The 16,174-nt window shown below is 50.7% G+C and overlaps 1 protein-coding gene across 1 annotated transcript in view; it reads left to right on the top strand.

Moving 5' to 3' along the window:
• The window catches only part of TSHZ3 (teashirt zinc finger homeobox 3), a 69,942-nt gene extending 54,831 nt beyond the window's left edge, over positions 1 to 15,111 (top strand). Inside the window, exon 2 of the mRNA XM_024979025.2 lies at positions 10,221 to 15,111. Within this exon, the coding sequence (XP_024834793.1) occupies positions 10,221 to 13,426 (3,206 nt within the window). The 3' untranslated portion in view covers positions 13,427 to 15,111. The remainder of the gene's footprint in view (positions 1 to 10,220) is intronic.
• Positions 15,112 to 16,174: the final 1,063 nt, after the last annotated feature.

Raw genomic sequence — 16,174 nt, 5'->3', positions numbered from 1 at the left:
TGTCAGCTCCGCAGTGGGCTGAGCACTCCTGCAGGGTACAGGGAGTGAGAGTTCAGATGCTCCGTGAGAGTTGGTGGTACAGGGACCACTGTTGATTCACTCACTGGTTCATAGGCGTTTGGAGCCAAAGACAGGGGTGATTCAGCTGGTCCTCAGCTGAATATTATTTACTCTGTCATCTGAAGGTTTGTCTGAGGCAATTGCTTTGCATGTGAGTGTGCCCTTGATATATTTGTTTTTCTTCGCAGTGGGGTTGAAGTGGGCTGAGTGTAGTTTCAGGACTAAAGGAGCTGGCTTCCCTTGCTGATCTCCAGAAGCCTCCCAGCTTCCTGGCCTCTTCTTTGTGTGATCGATCCATACGAGGAGGGTCCCAAGAAATGGAGCGAGGTTGTTCAGAGGGGCTACCAAGAGGGCTGAACACAGCTCTTTCATGGCAATAAGAATCTTAAGGAGACAAGCCCCAGAAGTGTCCTCCATGACCCCATGGCCTGTGGGGGGGCTCCCGGTTTGGCTTCTGAAGGCTCCTAGCCTTGTGTTCTCCACCACATCTAGAGGAACAGGCCATGGCCTGGATACCAGGTCTTCAGGATGGGCTGGGTTTTCCAGCAGTGGGGAGGTGTCCGCTGGATCTCACTGTCAGTAGCCTCGTAGAGAATCAGCAGGAGCCCATCGTGGCTTGCACAACCGCTGGCCACTCTGGCTCTGCTGAAGGGTGGCATTGCCTTATTCCATGCTGACTTGCTCTACCGATCAGCTAATGCCATGCCTTTCTTGGCATGAAAGCATTGCAGCTTTATCAACACAGGGACACCCAACCGAACAAGCATTCATCTCACACATTACATCAAATTAACGTGTACAAAATTAATATTCTTGACCTTGCTAGTGGGAAGCGCAATCAATCTGGGAGGTTGTCATCCCTCCGTGGCCAGCCTTCTGGAGAAGTCCTGACCATTAAGCCACCATTTTCCTTCCCAAAGAGCCATGCATCCCAGCCCCCCACCACCCAGCCTGCTTTGGTCCTTTGGAGATTCTCCTGGTTCCTGAGAGGCTCCTGGTCTCCCTGGTACCATGCCATTCTTTCTTTGTCCCCAGAGGCTGTGACCTCTGTCACCCTAGATGGTAGGTGACATCTCTCGTGACTCTGCGTAGCCAAGTGGATGGAGAAAACCTGTGTTCTCTGTCGGGTTGTGACCTCCTGGGTACTGGCCATGAGCACTTCTTTAGAATCAATTGTTTCTCTCTGCTGCCTGTTTAATATCCTAACAGAGGCCCAACAGCTCAGTCTAATCACCTTGATATTACCCAGCGTATTTAGCTGAGCTCCCCTCTACTCCATCACTCACTTTCTTACGCTGTCACCTCACTCTTGGCACAGAAAGGAAGTCTCCCATCAGTGCTGCTCCTTGAAATCCTTCCCAGCCAGCAGCCAGCAGGACATATGTATCCCATCTTGATTTCCACCTTCTGCAGGACCCTGAAGCGACAGGGAGTGGGGAGCTGTCTGGAGGGTGAATGTATTGGTCATCCCTGGCCCAGGTCTGAGCATCCTTCCTGCCTCACTGCCCCTCACACCCTCCAGAGCTCCTGACAGCTCATTTTAGGGGCCCTCAGAACATCAGGGGATAACTCCGGGCTCCCAATCCCAGACAGAGCAGATGCTGTAGAACCTGGCTACACCCACAAAGGAGCCCTCCCTTCCTGTCACAATTAGATGTGCAACACATTTGCAAAGAGAGAGCTGTGTAAAGATAACCCAGAGGGCACGGTGCACTTGGCCTGAGCCCTTCATAAAGCAGAGATTCTTTTGCGAATGGATCAGTCTGTCCCGAATTTCTAGGTGTGTTTAGAACAAGGTGAAACTTGTGACGTTTTCTGGAGACTTTGTGCTCTTTCCCCCCTAAAGAGGTGACTCGGGGCAGAAGCTGACCTGACACGGGGTCATCAGTCAGCCTGGAAGAGACTGCCAGGTTGGAGGCTGCGGGAACACTGGCGGCCAGAGGGGTGTGGTGGCCTCCAGTGGTTGCTCCTGCGGAGAGGCGGTCCCTGGCTCTAACCACGCCCCCAGGGGTGGGCGGAGACTGGGAATCTCCAGCCTGGGGGAGTGGTGGGCGGGGCTGTGGGTGGAGCTGGGCTTGATCCAAAGCCCTAGGGCTTCCTTCCTGAAGATGACCCAGGCCTGGGGCGGGGGAGGGGGGGGTGGTGAGAGTGCATGCAGGTGCTGGGTCAGGAATGTTAATATTGTACGTGTTTAAGCTTTCTTTGCTCTTCATTTTCCTCTCCTTCCCTTTCTTCTCTGGCTTGCTTTCTTTTCCACAGCCCACACCTTCAGGCCGCCAGAGGGAAGGGGATGGAACCCGAACCCATGGGGACCTGTCATCCTAACAGTCCCTGCTAGGTCCCTCTGCCCCTTTCCCTGAAAGTCAGCTGGAGAATCTGGGGCTCTGGGGACCATCACCTCACCCTGGAGACTTCCTTTTCAAGCAGAGGACTTAGCCTAGAGGCTGGGCCAGAACCCCGTGGGTGCGGTCTGCCAGGCCTCATGCACTTCCGTGGAGTCTGTGCACCTGTGTTTGCAGAGCCCTTTTCACTTGGGAAAGCCCTTTCTGCTCACTGTTTGTGACTTCCTTGTTTTGCAAACACCTGGGAGGCAGGTGTGGCAGAAATTGCTTCCCTTCCTCCCTCCAATTCGTGTAGAAACTGAAGCCCAGAGACTTGAAGCCAGTCTCCTGGTCATTTGGACAACACAGGGCAGAGCAGGAGCCAAGACCCAGTTTAGTGTCTGTGACCTTATTCAGTTGAACAGAAAATCGTGCAACACAGGAACACCAACAAAAATGGCAGGTTGTCTGAGTCCAGGCAGGTGCTCTTGTGGCCAGCTCTCCACGTGGGGTAGCTGGGGCTTCCCACCTGTCCCCATCCCTATGGTTACTAGGTGTCTGCTGCTGCTCAGTTCTGGATTCAGGTGTATGGGGGGAGCTGTTCAGAAGTGACCAAGACCCCTGTGATGATCTTGGCATGTTTCTGTATCCAAGCATGTTCTAGGACCCAGGTCTCCCCAGGCATTTAGGCAGGGTGTTTATTAAAATGTGAATTTGGTTCATTAACCATGCAGAGTGGCCTTGGCTATGAGGGGAGGGCAGGAGCAGAGTGAGCATGGCATGCATGAACCCTGAGAAGGGAGAAGAGAACCAAGTCTAGAGCCAATAGCCTTCTTCACAAGCTGTCCAGTTTCAGACTTGCTGCCCACACCTGCCTTTTGGGCAGTTCCAAGTCTCAAATGTGATCATGTGTGTGAGGGCCTGAGAGGAGTTCCTGGCATTTGCTGAGGCCCTACCTCAGGGGCCTGCTCCTCCTGAGGCTCCCCTGGCCAGGTTTCCTCCGCCCACGAAGGCCCAGATCATCTCTGGGGCAGCAGCAACCTCTGTGCCCAAGCCATGTTCCCTTGCGCTGCTCACCAGGTTTGGCTGAGCCTTTAACTGTCTGCTTGGTCATGCCCTCAGCTGGTTAAATTACCCTTAAAATAAAAAATCGCCTTATGTCTTGAGAATCTGAGTGCTCAGGAGAGGCTGAGACAAGGCCTGAGTCTCCAGCCACGGAAATGACCCACAGCAGTGTTGCAGGGCTCCGTTCCCCGTGCCATCCTTGCACCGAGACCCCTTGTTCAGGTGCTCCCCACCACTAGAATCATCTCTTCTCCTGCCTCTTCTCAACTTTGCATCGCTGCTTTTCTTTCTCTCCTTCCCTCCCTCGCACTGCCCTTAGTGGTCTCTCTCTGTCTCTATTTCTCCATCTCTGTGTCTCTTTCTGCCTCTCTCTGTTTCTGTCTCTCTCCATTTCTGTGTCTCTGTTGCTCTCTCTCCGTCTCTCTGTCTGCCTCTGTTTCTCTCTCTGTCCCCTCCCAACACCACCCTAGTCCTAATGGCTTCTTCCCTCTTTCCTCCGTCTTTCTTGCATGATTCTCTGCTCCCTGCCCCCCACTCTCTCCTCTGCCTTCTCCACCCCTGACCTTCTTCAGCCCCACCACCTCCTCTCCCTGCCTCCTGTCCCTTCTCCATCACATCACCGAAGATGAGGATGCCCTGAACCACGGGTTACAGGTATCCTGGACCACCTGTAGGGAAGGGCAGGGAGCAGAAGTCTGAGGATGCTTTAGCCAGTGAAGCTGCCTGCAGCTTCCCAGGCAGTCTTGGGAATTTGAAAACAGTGTTATAACTTCAGAGGGCTCATTTCAGCCTAGAAAATGCAAAACTCCACAGGACAGTTTACTTTGAAATCGCTTCTGGGAGCAGGGCACAGCCACACACCCTTTCCTTTCTCTCTAGCTCCCGCCAGTGCCCCCGCTCCCCAGCCCAGCCCCCACCCCCCCAAGGATACCCTTCCTCTTCCCCTGCTCCTTCATCTCTTCCTTTGGAGAGAGACGCACAACAGAGCAATGAAGGTAATTCCCACTTGCCCAAAAATGAATTCCGTTATGCCCCAGCTTACTGTTTTATATTTATATCAAATGTATTAATTTCTCTTTACCTAGTGGTTGGGTTTAGTTAATGATGATAATAAATATTAATGAGGGTGCTGCTGCCTCCAGACCCTCTGATTGCTGCCCCGGTCAGCTCCTTACTCCTTGGACGTCGTGGGAGGCATGAGCACCTAAGAGCTGTGGGAGGGCACTCAGGACCGTCCTGGAGGGGCAGGACGTGGGACCTGCCCCTCCAGGGGACCCACTGGGTCAGTGCGTGGGACCCACTGAGGTCAGCCGTTAAGGAAGGCTCTGACGCAGCGGCCCAGTCACTCTACACTCCTTCTGTGTGATTCTCTCTGGAGTTAGTCAGATCCCCTTGTACGCCCACTGACACCTGAGGGGTCCCTGCAGAGGGCTTGGGAGTATCTCATTTAACTTGTGGGAACTGCAGTTTCCTAGGCTGTAGAAAGGAAATCATTTGATCCACCTGCCAGGACCATTGAGAGGATTAAATGCAAATAGTTCAGAAGCATGCACATATTAGGTAGCAGTGTGATTTTTTTTTTTCTTTTTTTCATTGCTTGACATTCCAGGGCGTTGCGCTGTGGAACTTTGGAGAAAGTCTCAGCAAGTGTGAGAGCTTTTATTTCTCATGAACGTGTGTCTCTCCCCAGAAATCCCGTTCAGTTCTGGGCATGCTAAGTTCTTGAGTTCATCCAGTTGTTCAGACATGTGTCTTTGGCCCTCAGCTTTGGAGAGATGGGTTTCTGTCTTACTGCCTGAAGAGCTTAGTTTACATTGAGGAAGAGATCAGACAGGGCTATAGAGGGAGCTGTCACTGTAGTCAGTAAGGGCTCACGTCTTGGAGAGGAACTTTCTCCACTGAGCGATTTGAGGGAAGTGACAGGCCCCCGTCCACCCTCTCTTGAGTCTCCACTCGCATCTGCTTCTCTCATCTTTGCACCTGGCAACTTGGTTTGAATGAGAGCTCCTCCCTGGGAGGAGGAGTACAATTCAGGGCCTCTTCTACTGAAGCCAGAAGCGGAAGTTTCAATTTTATTTGTTCAAGAGAAAACGGTGATGCTGAAGCATTCTTGGAGAGAGGTATTGGGGTGTGAGCACAGCCAGGCGTGGCCCCAGTGCAAGGAGATCACCATTTGCGGGGCTTCCACCCCTCTTCTTCAGAGTGGGCTTCTGGCATCCTGTCCCCCAGAGGCCCAGCCTCATGTTGCTCACACTCAGAAAACGGATGCAGGAAGAACTTCGGATCAGACCCCAGCACGTCTGGGACCAGCTGGAGGCTGGATCCATCTAGATGTTTTGGCAACTGTTTAGGAGGTTTGAAGAAGTCATCTACGGTGTTCATTTATTCATTCATATACTCATGCATTCATTCCATGGGTGTGTGTTTGAGTGGTTAATCTAGAGATTTTGGTGGTGTGCCTTGTAAAAAGAAGGGAGTGGGTTAGGTGCTACGGGGACAAAGTTGAGGTCAAGTCCCCCCGCCCCTGGATATTACCTTTCACTGCAGCCCAGGGAGTAGATGGCTCACCCTCCTTTCTTTGAATCTCCCCCAGGGTTCCCAGCATGGGAGGCGGCAGTGCAGAGTTAGAGGCCGTGTCATGCTCTAGAAGCTGAGAGGCTGGAGAGGAAGCAGGACTGAAATGGTGGAGGACTCTGGGGTGGCTGGGAAGAGTTGGAGCTTTCTTCCAAGCCCGATGGCAACTGAGTGTTCATTGGGGTGACATGATCAGCCCGCTGATTGAACATCCAGTGGATTCTGTCTGGAGAATAGAGGGAAGGGTCTGGGGCTGGAGTAGGTGGGGTTCCTTAAGGAGTGAGAGATGCTGGGGGCTGGCCCAGGCCTGGGTCAGAGGGGTCAGAGGCTGGGAACAAGCCTCTTGCTGCTGAACATGAGCTCAACCAACCCGTTTTCTAAAGGAGACAGCCAGTGTCTATTGCTCATTTCCTGTGTGCAGGATGTGAGAGTACAGAGCGGGCCTTTGGCCGTGGAGAATCCAGACAGGAATGTGCAGAAAGTTAAATAGCAGCAAGGGATCAAAGTAACCATCCACAGTAGCAAAGCCTCCTCAGGCCTTGTTACCTGTGCACGATTACCTGTGAGGTCCAAATGGGGGGACAAGGCCTGCCATCGCCTCCCTGAGAGAAGGAGCCCCTGATAGCCAGCCTCGTGGGGCTAGCTTCTCACCCAGCTCCCCCGCACCCTCGGTGACCTCTTACTGTCCACCCAGACTGTGATGGAGACACCCAATCCCCCTCCCTCTTGGCCTGATCCGGGACATGAACTGATCCAGTAAGGACGTTCCTCCTTCTCTCTGGCCAGGGACTTTGCCAGGTAGTGCAGAGCAGAAGGACAAGGGAGTCACTTGACTGCTGAGTGCTGAAAAGGAGCCAGAGTTTAGCAGAGATGAGCCAGAGCAAGCGGGCATGGCCTCACTTCTTTACCTTTTGCTCAGAAAAGCCACAAAATAGAGAAGCAGAGAAGGAGGGCCTGATCCGGCCACAGTGACCTGTCATTTACAAATGGGGAAACGGAGTCCTAGAGAAAGAAAATGGTATTCTGGTGGGGGTGGAGCACGATCAGAATTGGAGGACTGAATGAACCCTTCCACTCTTTCCTGCCCTCTGCCATTTCTCTAGGCCCATTTCTACTTTCTCACTACTTCTTGAAGTTCAGTCATCGAGAGTGGATGTGATATTCTCAGAGGAGTGCAATTATCGCAAAACATAGAGGAAGGATTCACGCAGTGAGGTTCCTGTCAGGGCAGTGTGCAACGGTATTTAGGAGGAGCCTCAGAAGCCACGACAAGGCCAAGGGGTGCTGTGCAGGGTGATGCCGGGTGTCCCCAATCCAGGGCCTCTTGGCCCCGAAGCTTTTTGATTTTCTTCAGAGTAGGATTTGATTGTCAACTGCGAGGTTGGCCTTACTTTTCTTTCATTTTTAATTTCCTCCTCAGTCACGAGACTGATGACATTCTGATACTGCTGTGCGATTTACAAGGCATGTTGGAGTCCACTGGGGGCCAGCTCAGGGTGGGAGCTGATCAAGCCAATGATGGTGCATGTGTGTGTTGGGGGATGCTCCTGACAGTCTGCTGTCCCCTACTTCACTGTGCTGAGGCTTCCAGGGGGCCCACACCGCTCCTGGGTGGCAGGTGGACTGGCAGAGCTACAATATTCCCTGAGCTGGTGGCCTTCGTGACCACCGTTGACTCTGGCTTCCAGCTGCCTGGCCAGATGGGGCCATTTCTGGACCCCTGCTTCTCCTAGCCTGAATTCCGTGGGAGCCTTGGTAGGTGTGGCTCGTGCTGCAGACAGCGGCTCCCACGGGGGCTCGGGGGTCTGCCCTGTGTACACAGGGCTGGGCTTTTCCTTGCACCTCCGCTGCAGGACACAGGCCACTGTGTTTTTGTCCTTCCTTTCAGACTCAGTGTTCCAGATGAAACCCCTTGGATAGGAACATTATGCATACTTGCTCCCAGTGCATTTCTGCAGACAGTCAAACCCAGCTCACCCTGCTCAAGCTCCTCTTAAAAAGGAATGCAAACCTGCCTGGATGTTCTGACCTGGTCCTGCTGGGTGTCCCCTCACCAGGGTGACCAGCTGACCGGTTTTGCCCAGGACTGAGAGGATCCTTGGGATGTAGGACTTTTGGTGCTGAGACTCGGACAGTTCCAGGGAAAATGTGACTCTTGGTCACTCTGCCCTCAGCCACCCTCCCTGCCAGTCCTGTTTGGTGTTTGAGAGCCAGGCTTCAAGAGAATGATGAGCAGAGAGTGTTTGTGCAGAGGGGGCAATGCCTGCTTTCCTTTTTCTCTTCCGCTTCCTCTTCCAACATTCATCTTCCCCCTTATGGTCAGCACCATGGGCCCCCATGCACTGTGGCCCTGGGCCTTAGGAAAGAGTTTGTTTGGCATGTTCATTTGCCAGCTCCAAGTGCACAACCTCAAACTGAAGTCTCACTGAAGCTGACGGAGCAGGACACTTTCTTCTGGTCATCTGCGGAAGGACATTCCACAGCTCGAGCCCAAGACTCTTGCTTCACTGTTTGCATCTGAGCAGAAGCAACCTGGCTTCTACAGCTGCATGTACCTGGACACTATTCCCATCAAGTTCAAATCACCTCAGTGCTGGGACATCAGTAGTTTTTCAGCTTAGAAATCTTGGTACTCAAAGGGGGACTTAGGAACACAAATATATCACTCTTGACCTGGATGGAAGGAGGGTGGGGGGCAGTGGTGAATATGTGTGTCTTCCAGGGAGTCTTCTTGGAGTCATTTCACTGTTTTGTTTGTTACTTTTTCTAGTGTGAAATTGGTTTGGGGGCAAATCTTTAACATCATGGGAGTGAATGCCACAAACAAAGCTTCCTTTTCTTTCCTAAGACTTTTCAATCAGCCATGCAATGTTAGCACTTGAGGCATTCCAGCCTTAGCAGCCGGCCTTTGGAAGCAAACTGGTATTGAGGAGCTGACAAGAAGTTACTTTTCACCCCTTCTCTGCCTTAACACTGTCACTTACCACAGGGCTGGCCACGTCTATTAGTCACAAGACCCAGTCCAACTTGATTTACAGTGTCAGGCAAGCTCCATAAGAAAAAACCAAAGTCACTGAATGCAAATTTAGAATGGAAAAAAAAAAAAATCATTTAGTTCCGTTAGCACAGTGTTCTCCCAGCTTTGCATCTCTGGAGGGCATCTTCTAGAACCCACAGCTGCTCGGCCCTGTTGAGAGTACCTCCACCTGCTCGGAAGCACAGGCTGGATTCACATCCCCAGTTACATTACTTCCAGAAAGACAGGATCCCTGTTGGATGCCCATGAAGCTTATGCTGAGTAAATATTGACAAAGTAGTCTAAAGAGCAAACACTTTGACATTTGTAAGGTCCACTGGAAGGTCTTGTATATATTTATACAGCAGGAATGAGCACCGCATACCAATTTTCCTGAACTTGTTCTGACATAATTCTGCATGGAGAGTGTGTGTGCCGGTGGCTAAGAATGGCTGAGTGTGCACACAGGGGCAGGCCAGGGCTGGGTGGTGGCAGGTCAGGGTCTTCCCTCCCATCTGAAACAAATGAGCACCTGGACCGTGGTAGGAAACTTACTCCAAGCTTTTATAAGACCGACTTTTCCAGAAGGAAGGGGGGAAAAAAAAAAAGTCACAAAACCTTGTTTCTAATTTAGTACAATTGATGTACTTTCTTTTCACTTCGTAAAAATTGTATTGATGTTTTTGGGCTTTATATTTATTAAAGATTGAGCCTCAAAAATGTAATGAGTAAAAAATGCTTGCTTAATTTAAATTGTGAATCTGTCTGTTAAGAAATGCATTAGGGGTAGGAGAAGCATAAGACATATTAATTGACAGACAGGAACTGCTGTCTCTGAGGTTGATACAAGTAATTTATTACTTTAGAAATGAATGCCACCTCCAGAATGTGCTTCATTAATTTCAAATTTAGTTTTAATTTCAAGCTGTTGCCCCTTGAGAAGAATAAGGTGGCAAATTATGTTTGAAGAGCAGATTTTTTTTTTTTTTTGCTCCAAAGAAACACCACATTTTAACTATTTAATTTTACAAATAAATGTGCCCGTCTACTTTGCTTCGTTTCCCCAAGAGCCGAGAAAATGTTCTAGGTAAGGTCAACACTTACTAATGCTTTCTTTTTTCCTTCTCTCCTCCTCCGTGTGTCTCTTCTTTCTGTCCTACCTGTTCCACCTGTTATCAATGCAGCCTATGTTTCAGATGAGTTAAAGGCTGCCGCCCTGGTAGATGAAGACATAGACCCAGGAGAGAGCCCTGCAGATGGAGAGCCGTCGGCTAAGTACATGTGCCCGGAAAAGGAGCTCAACAAGACCTGCCCGAGCTACCAGAACTCCCCGGCGGCCGAGTTTTCCAGCCACGAGATGGACAGCGAGTCCCACATCAGTGAGACCAGTGACCGGATGGCCGACTTTGAAAGTGGCTCCATCAAGAACGAAGAGGAGACCAAGGAGGTGACCATCCCACCAGAAGACACGACCGTATCTGACAGCCTGGAGCAGATGAAGGCCGTGTACAACAACTTCCTCTCCAACTCCTACTGGTCCAACCTCACCCTCAACCTGCACCAGCCGTCCTCGGAGAAGAACAACGGGAGCAGCAGCAGCAGCAGCAGTAGCAGCAGCAGCTGCGGCAGCGGGAGCTTCGACTGGCACCAGAGCGCCATGGCCAAGACCCTGCAGCAGGTGTCCCAGAGCCGCATGCTGCCCGAGCCCAGCCTGTTCAGCACGGTGCAGCTATACCGGCAGAGCAGCAAGCTCTACGGCTCCATCTTTACTGGGGCCAGCAAGTTCCGCTGCAAAGACTGCAGTGCCGCCTACGACACCCTGGTGGAGCTGACGGTGCACATGAACGAGACGGGGCATTACCGCGACGACAACCATGAGACCGACAACAACAACCCCAAGCGCTGGTCCAAGCCCCGCAAACGCTCGCTGCTGGAAATGGAAGGCAAGGAGGATGCCCAGAAGGTGTTGAAGTGCATGTACTGTGGCCACTCGTTCGAGTCCCTCCAGGACTTGAGTGTCCATATGATCAAAACGAAACACTACCAAAAAGTGCCTCTGAAGGAACCCGTCACTCCCGTTGCAGCCAAAATCATCCCAGCCGCTCGGAAGAAGGCCTCGCTGGAGCTGGAGCTGCCCAGCTCCCCGGATTCCACCGGCGGCACCCCCAAAGCTGCCATGGCGGACACAAACGATGCGCTTCAGAAGAACTCCAACCCGTACATCACGCCAAATAACCGCTACGGCCACCAGAACGGGGCCAGCTACGCCTGGCACTTCGAGGCCCGCAAGTCCCAGATCCTCAAGTGCATGGAGTGCGGCAGCTCGCACGACACACTGCAGGAGCTCACGGCCCACATGATGGTGACCGGCCACTTCATCAAGGTCACCAACTCGGCCATGAAGAAGGGGAAGCCCATCATGGAGACGCCCGTCACGCCCAGCATCACCAGCCTGCTGGACGAGAAGGTGCAGTCCGTGCCCCTGGCTGCCACCACCTTCACATCCCCCTCCAACACGCCCGCCAGCATCTCCCCAAAACTGAACGTGGAGGTCAAGAAGGAAGCCGACAAGGAGAAAGCTGTCCTCGAAGAGAAGCCCAAGGAAAAAGAGAAGGCCTGCGAGGAGGAGGAGAAGTACGATATCTCTTCCAAGTACCACTATTTGACTGAGAACGACCTCGAAGAGAGCCCCAAGGGCGGGCTCGATATCCTGAAGTCCCTGGAAAACACAGTCACGTCGGCCATCAACAAGGCCCAGAATGGCACCCCCAGCTGGGGGGGCTACCCCAGCATCCACGCCGCCTACCAGCTCCCCAACATGATGAAGCTGTCTCTGGGCTCCGCAGGGAAAAGCACACCCCTGAAGCCCATGTTTGGCAACAGTGACATCGTGTCCCCCACGAAGAACCAGACCCTGATCACTCCACCCAGCAGCCAGACCTCCCCCATGCCCAAGACAAACTTTCATGCCATGGAGGAGCTGGTGAAAAAAGTCACCGAGAAAGTTGCCAAAGTCGAGGAGAAAATGAAGGAGCCTGAGGGCAAGCTTTCTCCACCCAAGCGGGCCACCCCATCCCCGTGCAGCAGCGACATCAGCGAGCCCATCAAGATGGAGGCATCCAGCGACGGCGGCTTCAAAAGCCAGGAGGACAGCCCCAGCCCCCAGCGGGACGGCTGCAAGGAGGGGAGCCCCCTGGCAGAGCCTGTGGAGAACGGCAAGGACCTGGTGAAGCCCATGAGCAGCGGCCTGAGCAGCAGCACGGCCATCATCACCGACCACCCACCCGAGCAGCCCTTCGTTAACCCTCTGAGCGCCCTGCAGTCGGTGATGAACATCCACCTGGGCAAGGCCGCCAAGCCCTCCCTGCCTGCGCTCGACCCCATGAGCATGCTTTTCAAGATGAGCAACAGCCTGGCCGAGAAGGCGGCGGTGGCCACCCCACCACCCTTGCAGTCCAAGAAGGCAGACCACCTCGACCGCTATTTCTACCACGTCAGCAACGACCAGCCCATAGACTTGACGAAAGGCAAGAATGACAAAGGCTGCTCTTTGGGTTCAGCGCTTCTGTCACCCACGTCCGCTTCCCCGGCAACCTCCTCATCCACGGTGACAACGGCAAAGACATCTGCCGTCGTATCATTCATGTCAAACTCGCCACTACGCGAGAACGCCTTGTCAGATATATCCGATATGCTGAAGAACTTGACAGAGAGCCACACGTCAAAGTCCTCCACCCCTTCCAGCATCTCTGAGAAGTCTGACATTGACGGGGCCACCCTGGAGGAGGCCGAGGAGGCGACGCCCGCGCAGAAGAGGAAGGGCCGCCAGTCAAACTGGAACCCCCAGCACCTGCTCATCCTCCAGGCGCAGTTCGCCGCCAGCCTCCGGCAGACCTCGGAGGGAAAGTACATCATGTCGGACCTGAGCCCCCAGGAGCGCATGCACATCTCCAGGTTCACCGGGCTCTCCATGACCACCATCAGCCACTGGCTGGCCAACGTCAAGTACCAGCTGCGAAGGACAGGTGGAACAAAGTTCCTCAAAAACTTGGACACCGGCCACCCTGTGTTCTTTTGTAACGACTGCGCGTCACAAATCAGGACTCCCTCCACATACATCAGCCACCTCGAGTCACACCTGGGCTTCCGGCTACGGGATTTGTCCAAACTGTCCACTGAACAGATTAACAATCAGATAGCACAAACCAAGTCACCGTCAGAAAAACTGGTGACGTCCTCCCCCGAGGAGGACCTGGGGACCTCCTACCAGTGCAAACTTTGCAATCGGACCTTTGCGAGCAAGCATGCGGTTAAACTTCACCTCAGCAAAACACACGGGAAGTCCCCTGAGGACCACCTTCTGTATGTTTCTGAGTTAGAGAAGCAGTAGCGTTTGCTTTTGATTAAAGTGACTGTAATTCGCTTTGAGGGAAACTGTTGCAGGCACCTTAAGGCCCCTCTGTCTTGTTCTTGGCACATGGTCTTATTTTAACTGCAGAGAATCACTCTGGGCTGGACTGTTTTGTATAACTGTACAGTGTTTAATAGAGGTGCATACTCAGCTGTTGTTACTGGTAAAATATGAAGGTTAAAACGCAGTGGTAAGTGTTTGGAACTTTGTGTAAATGGGATTTAGTTGTGAGCATCCCCTGATGCTTCAAGCTGCATGCATTAACAGACAGTTTAATTAAGCATTTATGACGAAACCGGGCACACTTTTCCACGCGGCTCAAGTGTGCTGGCATTTTTCACCCTTTCATCTTTAGCCCTCTGAGTACTTTGAAGCACTTTTGCATTAATTTGGTTAAAAAATAAAATAATAATAATAATGTATGAAGCTCTGTTTTTTAAACTCCTTACCAGCTTAGTTATAATTAATAATATGAACCTCCATTTATGCAGGTCTGCAGGGGTATAACACGCCTTGAAATTTAAAAGAATATTATTTTCACATTGAAACATAGATGTATATATTGTATAGATTTCAGACTCTCTTATGAAAAATGTGATTGTGGGTAAATGACCTTTTTTCTTGCATTTATAGCAACAGTGTTTTATGTACCTGCTATGCTCTGGGCATAAGCCGTGCCTATGTATAGTGTATATTTCTTTTTCTTTTTTTTTAAGGTCTATGGGTTTTGTTTTTTACATGCAAACATTGTAAATTATACAGAAGATACCACAGATAGCATTTATAAAGTATACAGAAACATTATCTGAAAGCAAAGTATGATTGTTTGTTTTGCTATACAGTACATCTATATTGATAGAGGTTCACATTTAAATTATACATATTTATTAGCATCATATTATCATTTGTTTTGAGCAGTCTGAATAAACGAGGCCAGGAGATCCATCCATGGCAGGCATCATAACTATTTTGCACATTATTTTTAAAGGTATTTATTAGAAATCAAAAAAAAAAAAAAAAACACGCTCAAAATAAACTCAGTGCTCAAAGGGTTAAGTCTATTTGAAAAGGAAAAAAAAAAAGAACAAAAAAAAAGAGAGAGAGAGAGAACTTGTACTGTATTTCCTAAACATTGATAAAGCCTTTAAAATGTTTGTACTGTAATACTTTGCTTAAAAGTCACGAGGCATTCTGTGATACAACCTCTTTTACTTATTTATAAGCCCTCTTGGTTGCTATTCCATATTGTAGGACGCCTTTTTATTTCAATTGGTAACTTTCTGTTTTGTTCTTCCTAATTATTCTCCCAAGATCCCACACTGCAGCTTTATCTTTAGGCTTATGAAAGGTAACCCGTGGTTACCGGCTCTCCAAGTGATTCTGTTCTTCTCCATTTTTGGCAGTTAATTTGCAGAAGTAACTGACAGCTGACACCATATGAGAACCTATGTATAAAATATTGGCATGTAAACAGCACAGACACTCTGTGCCCTGTTTTGTTGTTGACAATGAACCACCATTATGTGACTCTTCATATAACCCTCTTTTCTACGGCAGCATTAAAATTGTCTTTTTGCTATAATTTTGTGTTGCGTTCACAATTATGTCTGAAATGTGCTACGACTAACGAGCACATTAAAATTAAATTGTATGCGATCTGTTTATGACTGAGTTGGTTGCTGTGTCTGCCAGGTGCTGGCAGTCGGAAGCCGCCCGTAAATCAAGGGAGTTTTAGTGAACTTTGGGCTTGGAGAGCAGCGAGCATTCACTCAGAGGTGGCGTGGACAGAATTTTCCCCAAGAATAAAAATGTAAAAGAAAGGAAGATGTTCCCTTGGGGTTAGATTCTTGCTGGGAAGGCGATGTTATCAAGTATCGGTAGTGAAGCTTCGGTCACACCTGGCGACCCGCATGGGGGCGGGAGTTGGGTCTCCCATCTGGATGAGAGAAGTCCAAGTCAGGACCCTGAGCCCTGCCCATGGCAGATGGGAGGAAAGGTTTTTGGAAGGCTCGGTGCAGGGCGATTCCTTCCTGTTGATTCGGGATTTTCAAGGAGCAGAAAACAGAGCCCAGCTGGGCAGGTGGACCCTGGGTCCATGCTCTCTCTTCTGTGCTAAAGTGAGCACGGATAACGAGGTGCAGGGGGGCGGGGAGCCTGAACTCATCCACGGGAGGAGTGGGGAGAGCATTTATATGATAATCACAAGCTTTTATTAGCCCCGGCAAATCATGCCAACAAAACGCTGGGAACATCATGTAAAATTGTAAAATACCTTTATTACTATATTCAGACTACTCTTGCAGTTATGTGGAATCATAGCTCCTAACCTAGAATTATACAAATGAGAGATGTATTACATCCATGTAATATATAAAACACCTCCACGTTAAAAAAATACTCTTTTATTAAAAATTTAAATTAAGCCCTTTCAGAGATGTTCGGCAACACGCCTACGTTTTTTGTTCCCCCCATTCATCCCCACCCCTTTTAGTCAAGATGAGGCCAAAATTTCTGTCTGCTCTACTTTCTCTCAGCAATCCATCTCTGGGTTTTTAGAGAGAAACTCACTAGAGTTTAAAACGGGTTTCTGGCAAGTGGGGAGGTCTGTGTTGGCTCTGCTTGCCCTGTGATGCAGACAGTCGGACTGTGGCCTCAGGCACTGCAGAAGGGCTTTCTCTTCTGGGTCTCCAGCCTTGTCGTCTTCCCCATCTCCTCCCGGGTGGCCGC

Source organism: Bos taurus, chromosome 18, assembly GCF_002263795.3.
Source record: "Bos taurus isolate L1 Dominette 01449 registration number 42190680 breed Hereford chromosome 18, ARS-UCD2.0, whole genome shotgun sequence".
Classification (NCBI taxonomy): domain Eukaryota; kingdom Metazoa; phylum Chordata; class Mammalia; order Artiodactyla; family Bovidae; genus Bos; species Bos taurus.
Note: the sequence above shows the minus strand (reverse complement) of the source record. Positions and strands in the feature narration are given on the sequence as shown.